The sequence below is a fragment of the Thermobia domestica genome, chromosome 10 (genome assembly GCF_964235325.1).
Source record: "Thermobia domestica chromosome 10, izTheDome1.hap1.1, whole genome shotgun sequence".
Taxonomy (NCBI): Eukaryota; Metazoa; Arthropoda; class Insecta; order Zygentoma; family Lepismatidae; genus Thermobia; species Thermobia domestica.
This window is the reverse complement of record NC_137463.1, coordinates 155,463,708-155,476,580: the sequence shown is the minus strand read 5'-3', so window position 1 is coordinate 155,476,580 and position 12,873 is coordinate 155,463,708. Positions and strand designations below refer to the sequence as shown.

Below are 12,873 nucleotides of genomic sequence, written 5' to 3'. Positions count from 1 at the left end.
CTTGAATGACATTTATCACACTTCATTCTTCTTCCAGTTTCCCTCAATTCTTCCTCGTATAAAGTCACCTAAATGTTATCTCCTGGCCATGGCCATATTGTAAGTAACACCACCATAATGCATCTTAATATGTTTCTGACTGGCACACCTGCTATCTCGCAGCGGCGGCTGGTACTATATGTTGCATAATTGTGCAACCGGATTTTTTAATACTAAAGATATTTTTAGGTATTAAAGTAGTGTATCAGTAAAAAAATAAACCTTTGCTCTTGAGCACAAAACAGTATTGATGCATTTCTAAAAACATTCAATAAAAAAACTGAAAGAAAGAGAGTGATTTACATTTCCAGTTGCAGTGAGCGTTTCCACTGGAAGCAGTAACATCGAGCATATGGCAGCGAGCTCCTATCTCTTAACATGAAGAAGTGGATTTATTCCTGAGTCGCTGCTATCCTCCCGTATTGCTCCCTTCCAGTTGCACCTTTTTCTGCCACTGGTATATAGTCAGCTTGTGTAATAGTTACGAATTCCTCCACTTGGCAGCGCTTGACTCAATTGTTAGAGTGGGTGAGATATAGACGCTTGGAAGAAAGAATTTATTCACAAAACAGAAACACGCAATGAAAAAACACGCGTCTGGTGGTAGCAGGGGCGGATCCAGGCTGAATGTTTGGGGGAGGGCGGTCGTTCGAAGTCAATAGGTTTTATTTTACATTTATAATACAAAGGTGAAAATTCTTGTTATAGATTTTATTTTTAAAATAAAACAATATCCTATACTGGGGGGGGGGGCGATCGAGTCTCGAAGCAGAAAATGTTTTACCACTGGTTTAATTCCTAGTTCTATGTATTTCGTTCTTATGATCCCGTGTTCGATTTCCGGCGGAGAGCATAAAAATTAATCTTAAATCATTCACTTTCAATACTCATCTGTCTTCTTTAGCCTAAATTGCTGGAATGTTAAACTATTTTTTATTTTATTTTCGGAGGAAAAATCTTAGATTTCATGCTTTATAGTAGAACAGCAGACAAAAATACGTGGTTACTGAAAATGGACTCTTTGTCCTTTATATTCATACAAAGAAATGCTAACAAAGTGCATATTGTCGGAGGAGAGAGATGTTTCTGTACCCTAAAGAAAATAAGCAGAAAATATTTGCGGTAGCGATGCTTTCTATTCAGAAAAACTTTTCGAGCAGCATTTCAGATTTCAATGAAGTCATAGAAAAACTTGAAGCTCGAAAAGAACGAAGAAAGATCTTCCATTTGAAAATAATGCATAGTTTACTTAATTAAATAATTTTGTTTATCTGCGTGCATGAATATATGCAATTTCTTGCTTTTTCTTTTTTTCGGGTTAACGATATCATTCATGGCTTACAGCACATGCTATATATTCGATTTATCTCTTGTTCAATGAGATGAGTGAAGAAGTTTTGTATATAAATAGTGTATAAACGTACATTGATAGTGGTTGTTTGAAAAAAAGGAAATAGCTTATATTAAACTAATATTAGAGAATACATTAATCAATAAATATACAAATAGAGCTTGAAAGGACTTTCCTCTTCATATTTCCTGAATATGTTTTGGATAAGACTCAAGAATGCTGGGGGAAGGGAAAACACTTGCGCGTACCTACATATCTTTGATATTGCAACATTGCAACCGGTGCTTCTACAGACCACGAACCACTACTGCTATCTCGTCCGTGTTGAGAGGACAGATCAGTCGCCGCTACGCTGGTCATGCTGATGTCAGGTTATGTTCCCTGTGCAGGTATGGGAGACCTCTGAAAGTATGCTTTTGAACTTCCATTCGTTTCCATCGTCTACACAATATTTTGCTATTTTATCTGTCTCGTCTTTAAGTTTTGCCATCAGTGTGATATGGAAATAACACTATTGACCTCGAAGATAATTTTAAGTGAAAATATCGAAATGATACACTTCACTATATTAATTAATTTGTTCAAGCTGTTGAACATGATATTTATAATCGTATTTTACTGCGATTGAAATGAGTACAAAGAGATGCACTATGAGAATATTTACACTTATTATAATCTATAAGTAGTCCATCTTACCCTATAAAACATATCAAACAAGTACATAGCTACTTTGTATGCTTGTCAAGATCAATAATGTAAATTGTAAAATGAAATTGATAGTCTACTTGTCACATATTGTATGTTCATGGTTAGGCTTCTGAAGATTTCATAGTTTTAGTACATTGACTTCTTTTGCCATAAATATTTTCTTCATTGCTAGAAAGTTCGTAATTACGTCTTCAGCTATCTGTCTAAGGTTTCCAAATTTCAAGAAAACCCGTATGAACTTTATCTTTCTTTTTCTACCTGTTAGTCGTAGCCTCAGGGAAGGAAACCACAGATGACAACCGTATTTCATTCGAAGTAGAATCTTGTTGAAAGTTCTTTTGCTTGTAGGCAGAGTCAACAGTAACGTTTGTAGCAGTTTTCACCGTCATGCTAATGCCGTGGCCACGATATATCTGTAGGTACGGAGTAATCATTGCCTTGATGAAGAAAGAGTAATTTTGTTAAATAAATAAATATACGGATATGAATCATGTGCCAAGGAACGTATGGTTTCTAGTTTTAGAAATTAAATATGTGTCAACTGATTTCATAAAAAGAAGTCTCAAGCCGAGTCTTAAGTTTAAACAACTCAAATTCTATTCACAGTAAACAATTGTCTTAAGTCAGTTTATTTATTTTATTATAGAAAATCTGTGTTTAATAAAGTATGATGACACCGCTATTTCTTGATTCGTCCTTAAAATACAATTATTCTTTACAGGTACAGGAATGTTACCAGGACCAATATCAGAGCTACACGCAACTTCAGTTACTGACTCCACTGTAACATTAGTGTGGGAAGCACCAAGTGATAGTAACGTAACTGATTACATTGCTTATTACCAGAAAGTTGACAACACATCTATGCACGAAACAGTGCTAAAACTTGATAATGTAAGTTTATTCTTTCACTTAGACATCATTATAACAGAAATTAATGGCCTGTTATTGAAAAATACAACATGGCAAACAAATTTAAGCACAACACTGCCTAGTCTCAAATATTATGAATGTCATTGATGTAAGTTTCTGACCTAGAAACCTCATAACAAAAATTAACAGTGGAAACGTACGAATGTTTTGCACATTGTAAAAAGGAAATGAAATCTTTGAGTTTTACGTCCCACGGTTATGCCGGTTAGGCTAAAGGAGACGGTGATGATGAGTAATGAATGAAATGGTGGAATGAAGAAAATGGGAGGAAACGGGAGAACCCCGAGAAAACCCACGCACACGGTGTTTGTCCACCACAAAGTTCACTTGGCGGGGGCTGGGATCGTACCCGGGACCCCAAGCACCAGAGGTGAACGCTCTACCACTGAGCCACCGCCGCCCCATTTTTTTGCACATTGTGAAACTGTAAAGATAGCTTTTGTAATTTAACAAATCAAATTTGATATGTAATTATACTCACTTTTATCTCTGAATTGCCTTCCTACCCACGCCATATATTTTTCTACACGCATGCACAAAGATAGCGATTATGAGCTATACATTAAAAACACAAGTGCCATCAAAAGTCGTATTAGTGTAGTGACGTGACACTCGGTAGTTTAGTTCAACTATAGAATAAGTTAGTAATTGTAAGAAGAAAATAACAGCGATTAAGATATTTAACGGTCTTTATCTTACCAAATCCCTTTGTTAATATACAATAATCTAAACTACTTAACGTAACCTAAAGTTAACCATAGCTTTAAGAGCTCAACCCAAATTAACCTAAAATTATATTAAATTAATATATTTATCATCTGGAGTAACAATGCTCCAGATTATAAGTATGCGTTGTACCAAAGTGTATCCAAATAGCCACCATAGCCACCACTCTGCATCTTCGCTAGTCTTGTTGTACTACTCGCAACCATCCTTTCGCTCTCACTCGGTCCAGCTCCTTGGTAGGTTTTGAAATAAATCCTCTCAAGTAAGTAGTAAATGTGGAAAGACGCTAATAAAATAAGTGTTTCGAGATTTCCGACGATTTTGTTAAATAATAATAGGTTTTTTAATTTCAAATCATACAAATCGTAGGAAATGGCGGCAAGTGACCATAACAGATTTTGTTCATATATATATATGAACAATATATATATATATCCTGTAAAAAAATGTTAGTTGAAACACTTTACCACTCCTTGCGAAAAGAGCTTAACATTGTTTCGGAATTGAATATCTAATTAATGTAGGATGAAGTATAGTAAAGTACGTAGTATAACTTAAATTGGAATAATAGAAACTAAATTGGCAGACAAAGCTCGAAGTGTCCTTTTTTAGCTTCGAGTCAAATTGGTTTTCGTGCAATTATTATCAAAACATGTCACTAGTGATCGCTGAAGAACACAAAATTTACATTGCAATGATAAATAGTACTATTCAATATTAACACTAAAGATTGAACGTAAACGGCATATACCTACCTAATATTTTTATGTTCGAACGTAACTCATCTTACTATGAGTGTACGTAGGCCTGGTATACGCTATTATTCTGAAAATGATTGAGTGTATACCTATCAAATTTCTGGCATTACATCACTGCTTAATACATAGTTTTAGAATTGGTAAGGTCCTATGACAAGATTGTCATGTCTTACATCTATGTAAAAGAACTTTCGCTACATTTCCAAAATCAGATTTTGAATTAACTCTACGAATAAATCCACCGTCATTGACGTAGCCATGTGGGATCACATTAGCGTGTCAGGAATTCAATTGTAACAACAACAACAACAATAATAATAATAATAATAATAATAATAATAATAATAATAATAATAATAATAATAATAATAGCAGTAAAGCTTTCCTACTTATCCTGGTAATAGGAGTGATAAATCACACAAATTATGTTGAACCTGAGTGCAGTAGTTGCGATTACAATGTAGTTGCCTCTCCACTCCTTATTCTGCACATTAGTGTCTTAATAATGCTAAGTTTTCTCCGCCAAAACCTCGAAAGTAAGCTTATAATTTTTGATTGATATTTATAGGGAAAACCGTAATACCAAATATTCATAAATTGCTTATCATAAATCTTTATAAATTTATTTCATAAAAATATAATATGTAGTTAGCTAAGGATAGAAGTCAGTGGAGAGCTTTTGTGAACGCGGCATTGAACCTCCGGGTTCCATAGGCCATAGAGTTAGTTAGTTAGTTAGTTAGTTAGTTACTTCAGCGGTTCCACAGTGTTCCTTGGCTACAGATACATTAGGTATTAAACCAATAGACATTCCACCAGAATCCGCCTTTTCCTTTCTTATTGACAAATCATTCGCTTCATCAGTTCAGCTCCCAATTTCTACCACAAATTGTAAACACGTGAGGTTTAGGTTAGGTTTAAACGTGAGGTTTAAAAAGTGCTTACACTTTACACAAATTTACTTAACGATTCATATTTCACAAACTTTGGGATCAGTTAATAATTTCTACTCGTACAGTATGATTACACACACAAAACTAAAACTTACTTGTAATATTTCCGTTCTGTGTATATCAAAATTATGGTTATAAATATATGCTATCTAGCTACTAATTAAGAGGCTTCCGAGCGCCTAAATTTCTTCTAAAAAGGTTTAGCTATGGCAGTGGGACGTATCTCTCTCTCTATCTATCTATCTATACATATATATATACATATATATATATATATATATATATATATATATATATATATATGTGTGTGTGTGTGTGTGTGTGTGTGTGTGTGTGTGTGTGTATGTATATAGATAGATAGATAGATAAATTGATTGATTGATTGATCTAAATATTATATATAGATTATGTACAGTTTCTGAATTCAAATATTGCTTCATTTAATGAGTTTCGAAGAACAGTTTGATAAACGAAGAGTAAATTTACATTATATGTATTTTGTTCATAACGTTCTAGATCTGAAATAGAAGAAGTCAGTATACAGATATTGTCCATTATTTTGTCATGTAGTGTTGTGCAGCCTCACGTCAATAGTTTCTCTAGGATTATGAAAGTAGTAATATTGGAGATGGACTTTTAGTTATGAAAATAGGAAAATGTCTGACGGGACTTAATCGGGCATGTAGAGTGAGCAACATTTCGAAGCCACGTGTGGTCGCTTTTGCCCCATGCGACCTGAACTTTGTCGTCTTGAAGCAACAACACGTCTTCTCGAAGCTTTTCTCGTCCTTTTTCTGTTTCTTTCTTTCAGTCTTCGAAATTTTGATACATAATGTTCTTCATGAATAGTTTCAACCTTTTATAACAAGTCAAGCACCACTTTCATATTTCCAAACAATTATGTTATCACATTGACACATAATATTACATGCATACTATTGTCACCTCTACAACTTGTTTGCAGGTGGAGAATATGTGTGTTTATAGTATTTGTTCTGTATCTTTGATTTGAAATCCAAGCGGTGAGTCTTGGTTTCATCCTAGATTACAAACCTTTGGATACGTTTTGCTCTATCTGCTTGACAATGGGTAAAAAGAATTCTTGATTTTCAGATTCTGTTCAACTTCTGATCCAGTATTAGCATGTGAAGCAACAGCTTACATAGAACTTTATTTATCTCCAAGATCTTCTTGTTCACCTCAACCATAGGTTGGTGAGCAGTATGGAAACTTTAATACTTTTCTCTCCCTTGGGGGAGCTGTTTTATACTTTGATAAGGTTTCTTCTTTGTAACTTCATCTAGATATTCTAACCTTCGTCTTACTCTTCCTGGTTTTCCTTCTATCAACACGGTGATCCAATCTGAGTGCCAAATAAGATGGCCAAGCATGTTGTGTCTTCTTCCTATTATCACCTTGACCTGTCGTCCTTCATTAGATTCCTTTAGTACGTCTTCATTCCTTTTCCTTTCGGTCCATAATATTCACAGCATTCTGTGCCAAAACCAGATTTCAAATGCTTCCAGCTTGGATATTTCAGCTTTTCTCAATGTCCAAGTCTCTGATCCGTAAAGCGCCACGCCCCATACCAGAGTCTTAATAAATAGTTCTCGAACTTCCAACAACACATTTCTTGATGTAAGCAGTCCTATTTTCCTATTGAATGGTTGTTTAGCCTGCGCTCTTCTGGAACTTACGTCTTTTTCACTTCTTCGTCTGAGGATATTAGACTTTCTAAATAGGGGAACGTCTTAAGATCTTCCCTGTAGCCATACGTTTGCCCTTTCCTATTCTGCTCTTTATCACTTTAGTTTTATTCTTATTTATCAGATTTTTCATTTTTTTATTTGGTCGTTCACGTTTGAAAGTGCTTCCTGCAAATCCTTTTCGTTCTCTACTATCAGTGGTATGTCATCAGCAAAACTTCTTGTGCTGTAAACCTGGCCATTTACTTTTACGCTTTACACGTTTTTACCAAAAAATTCTTTCGTAGCCTCTTCTATATAGACACTGAACAGGAGATGTGAAAGTCCACATCCTTGTCTTACTTCTATACTTATTGTCGCTTCCTTCTGATCTCTTCCTATAATAGCTGTCTGGTTCCTGTAAAGTTGGTATATTATTTTTCTCTCTTTGTAATCGAGCTTCAGATTATTGAACGCTCTGAACATGATATTCCAATTGACGTTGTCAGAAGTTTTTACTATATCTACAAGTGCTATCACAATTGGTTTCTTTATTCTGATGTACTGCTTCATGATCAATCGTACACTCAGTATTGCTTCCCTTGTTCCCCTTTTCATCCTAAATCCAAACTGGTACTGCGATAGCCGTTCTTCGATTTTGCCTTCTATTCGTTGTGCAGTAATTTTTCACAGTATTTTTGATGCATGGGAAAGCAAACTTTACGTTCTGTGTTCTTCGCATTTCCGTGCGCCGGAATAGGGACCAATATGCTTTTCTTGAAGTCTCTTGGTATTTTTCCCGAGATGTACATTTCATTAATAAGATTAAATAGTTTCTTCTTTGTTGCTATTCCGAGATTCTTAATCACTTCCGTTGCTATTTGATCTATTTCTGGGGCTTTATCACTTACATTTTCTCCAAAACATTGTCAAATTCACACTCTAACATTGATGGTCCAAATTCATTTTCATTGACGTCTTCTTCCTTCTCTATCTCTTCTTCGTTCACTCTATCTCCTTCGTATTCCAAGGAATTAAAATGTATTTCAAGATAAATAGTCAAAACAGTGTTAACACAGTCAACATTAACTTGCAAGATATCTACGAGTACGATGTATTAACTAGTGATTGCCAAAACAGTTTTTTATAAAACAGGAAACCGGTTTCTGGAAAAACCAAAACCTGGAAAACCGACATTTTGGTTTTCTCCAAAACCGGTTCGTTTTTTGACCGAAACCGGCTTCGGTTTTCTTCAAAACCGGTTCGATTTTCACCGAAACTGGTTTTGGTGAAAACCTTTGGAAGAGACATAAATCTATTTGTGTGGAAACAGATTCGGTTTCCAGAGAACAACGAAACACTATCCTGGTCAGAAATAGAACAAATTTTGGAAAAACCGGAACCGTTTCTAAAGAAAACCGATAACTGGTTTCGGCGAAAACTGAACCGGTTTTGAAGAAAACCGAAAAACGGTTTCGGTGAAAAACCGAACCGGTTTTTGCAGAAAACCCAAACCGTATTTTTGATTTTTTTTAAAACCGGTTTTTGGGCCCACCACTAGTATTAACAAACATTATGTATTTAATTCATTCGTTTATTTTTTTATAAATATGCTGTAAATGGCCTCCACATCAGGGGCGGACCCAGGGGGGCGATCGGGGCGATCTCCCCCCCCCCGCAGCAGACGAAACTTGCATATGTTATATATATCAATAAAACCCATCCCAAGGTTGGGAGCCCTTAAAATTAGCAGTATGACAACCCACCGCCCCCGCAGAAGTCGGTCCTGGATCCGCCTCTGCTCCACATGATTATCAATAGGCGCGGATATCTGGAGTTCCGAGCGAGAATAGTCTGTTTTGTTCTTCCTGTGCCTCTTGAATTTCGCAGTCCGTTTCCTTACCGTGGAGGGGAAGAAAATACTTCACCAATTGTATTGGGCACTTATTAATGAATTTCCTCCGGTGTCTAGACTTTTATTGTAGTAGATAATGCAGATAATGAAAATTTTAATGGCTATCATGTTGTCGCGGTTGCTCAGTGGTATCCGATCACCTCGGTGCAAAGGGGCTGTGGTTTGATCACTGGCCATGTGAATTTGTGATGGGCGACATTATGTCTTTGGGTTTTCGTGTGGTTCGTTCGTTTCCTCTTACATTCCCATTCCACCAATTATTTCATTAAGTAACCACTTTTATTGATTATCAGTCTTCTTTAGCTCACATGGCATAACGCGAGACGTAAAACTAGAGACCTTCATGGTTTCCACTTACAGCACCCTCAATAGTAAATAATGTGAATGCCAGAGTCCGTCCGTCCTAGTGGCACGAACTGCATTCTAGGAGGATTTTGTTGCTTATTAATGCTGAATCTTGATTTCACATATACTGTTCCATTCCCTTAATTTTCTGTTCATTATTTATGATATACAAATTTGCTCAAGTGTACTCACTGTTTCTATCAGAAAAAAATGTTCCAGGGGAGGCGCATTTAGTATTCGGAGGGACTCTGCTGGTACTATTCTATGTACGAGGGGCGTACTGAAAGTCGTGAGAAACATGTTTTCACAACCGTAATCTTTAGTTGTAAGTGAAACCAAGTATATCATCTCACTCTACAGACCTTTCTTTCTTTCCAGACGTTGGCGCTGTTTGTTGCTAGCACGTGCCCTCAGCAGGATTTCCAAACTGGCGGGCAGAAATGTTTCGTTTCGACGGCGTGCTGTGATTGAATTCCTTGTTAAAAAGGACTAATCTGCTTCTGAAATTCACCGCGGACTGCAGGATGCTTATGGAGATGTGTGCATGAGTGCCAACAGAGTTAGGAGGAGAGTGAAACATTTTAAGGATGGAAACTCAAGTATCGAAGATGAGCCTCGTAGCTGTCGCCCTCGAACTGCCTCCACGGAACGCAACAAGATAAGGATTGATGAGCTGATTAGGGGAGGTAGGCGTATCACCGTGAATACAATCGCTGCAAAACTTGGTGTTGGACATAGTGCGGTGCAAGAAATGATTCACAGCTTAGGTTTCGGAGGGCTTGTGCCGAGGGTCATTACGTTTATTAACCGAGGACCACAAACGTCAGAGACTAACCATTTGCCAAACCTTTTTTCAGAGATTTCGACATGAAAGTAATGACTTTTTGACGAGTATTGAGACTGGGGATAAAAGAAGGTTCCATCATTATGAACCTGAAACAAACGACAGAGTATGGGATGGCACCACTTGAATTCGCCACCGAAGAAGAAAGCGAAGACTGTGCAATCGGTAGGGAAAGTTATGGGGTGCACAGCATCTTCTGGGATGCACAGGGTTGCATTCAGGTTGACTTTGTTGAGCCTGGACAAACCATAAATTCTGCCCGCTACATCCAGACACTTTTGAAGCTTCGTCGTGCCTGGCGTGATAAACATCCTGGAAAGATCATCCTTCAACAGGATAATGCTTGTTGGCACACTGCACGTGCCACTATGGAGCAGATCAGGAAATTTGGGTGGGAAACATTTCCACATCCTCCCTACAGCCCCGACATGGCACCCTCTTACTAACCATCTTTTCAGTTTTGTGAAGGAACAGATGAGACACTGGAGGATATCCTCCAGTGCCATCGCTACGAGACACTGGAGGATATTCAGCAAGCAGTGCGACAGTGTCTTGGGCAGCTGGAACGGAATTCTATCGCAAGGATATTTCCAAACTTGCAGAACAATGGATAAAATGTATGCAAAGAAACCGAAGACCATGTAGAAAAGTGAAAGAAAGGTATGTAGATTGGAATTCTATATTAGGTTTAACTTACAAATAAAGATTACGGTTCTGAAAAAATGTTGCTCATGACTTTCAATATGGCCCTCGTATAATTATATTATAGACATATTATTTTGTTTCTCCTCCGGGAGGCAGTATCAGAGCTCCGGGGGGACAGCTTGCCCCGAAAAGCATGTCTGGAAGAAAGACTGTGTGTATTTTTTTAATGTTTAATAATAACCGTTCAAATAGAATATCTGTTTGAGCTACGTTCGTTTATTTATTAATATCACTACCACAGATATCAGCAGTTATTAATGTTACATACGAGTATATTCAAAATTTTCAACAAAGGTTTCAATACTTGTATAAGTTAAAATGATAATATTATTACGTTATTTGAACAATGTATCTTCATATTATTTAACGTTGTTTAAAGGTAGTATCACACATTTAAGTAATGTGCCTTCATAATGTTCAGAAAAGTATAATTACGTCTAAATTATTTTTAAATTCATAATCGGAACAATTAGTACTGCGCAATCTTACCTTCAACCATACGCATGTTACACTGCTATGCAGCTAAGATTCCGAATTTGAGAAGAATCAAGAAAGTTAATCTACGGCATCTAACCGATCTTACGTGTCAGAAAAGGTGTGTGCATTTTATTGTTCCTCACCGTAAATTTGATATATCTACTTGCATTAGATAGCTTCTGTAGTCAGTAATTTGTAAAGTGCGAAGGATCGTCGCTTTTACTTTATGCATTACGAAATATCAAAATATGACTTGAGATGAAAAATATTGTATTCTTAACATGTTATGCTATGTAAGATACTGTAAATAGCTTAGATTTTTAGAATACCCTGCTGGTTGTCGATAAATTTTCTTGGATTCGGAAGTACCATGGATTCCTAGCGGTGAGTTGCATCATGCGAAACGATTTGTGAACTGAGAGGGATAATTTCAATTTTACGAATTTGCAACAACCAGTAATTTTTTCAGAAGTATTTATCTGCTGAGATTTCAATAAACTGGGGATGAAAAGCAGATAACAAAAATACTGGGATTCTACATTGAGTACGATAAGATATATGATCCTGGGGAGTCATTTCGTGGTCCCGGGGAAGAAATACCCTCCTGAGACTCTCTGAAATCCACTGGCTACAACATCTTACGAATAGTAAGTATTCAATTGATTAAAATATAATTATAATTTGAAGGAATACTTGACGCTTTTTGTTTCGTTTGTGGAATTTTAAACCATATAGTGCAGGGCACCGACAGTTTTGAAAGAGTAACAGGAAAAAACCTATAGATAACAATATTAATATCTTTAAAGAAATTGATTTTTTTTCTTGGTTAACATCGTAGTGAGATAGACCTAGAATAACAAATAAGTGAATAAATCGGTGACGGTTAATATACTCGTGATTCCCAACAAATCCGGTAGAAGAAACTCTGCAGAATTAGGAGTGAACACATGTACAATATACACCTGAGTACTTTCCATGTATCGAGTGAGATAAATCATACAACTGTAAAATTGGGGGAGGATTATTCACATGAGTTTGAATCACGGAAACGGGGCATCTTGAAGGATAATATGTGATGTATTTTCATCGAATATTTAGGCCAGTTGTAGAGAAGACTTCTTTGGAAATTAATGTCTACTAATTTTCCAAACATTACTAATTCTTGAATAATAAAGAAGAGAAGATTTACTTTTAATAAGACAGGAGATTTCATTCATCCTTGAGGGTTCGAGTAAATTATTCTTGGATGTACAATTTGGTGAGAGAGAACTTCGAGTACCTTATTTCTTGTCCACCAACGTCAAGGTTTGTTACCCAGCGACTTCTGGTTGGTGACATATCAAACAAAAAGTGCTGAAAAAATTGTAAATCTGCATTATATAGAACTGATATTTGATATGATTACATAGAAAGTTCTAAATGAAAACCCTCCTA

At 36.4% G+C, this 12,873-nt stretch overlaps 1 protein-coding gene across 5 annotated transcripts in view; it reads left to right on the top strand.

Annotated features, from left to right (window-relative positions):
- LOC145662786 (Ig-like and fibronectin type-III domain-containing protein 2) overlaps window positions 1-12,873 on the top strand; it is a 1,216,055-nt gene that overhangs the window by 989,863 nt on the left and 213,319 nt on the right. For all 5 annotated transcript variants that reach the window (XM_081728668.1, XM_081728663.1, XM_081728665.1 and 2 more), the window contains one exon: window positions 2,820-2,992. In XM_081728668.1, the coding sequence (XP_081584794.1) occupies window positions 2,820-2,992 (173 nt within the window). The remainder of the gene's footprint in view (window positions 1-2,819; window positions 2,993-12,873) is intronic.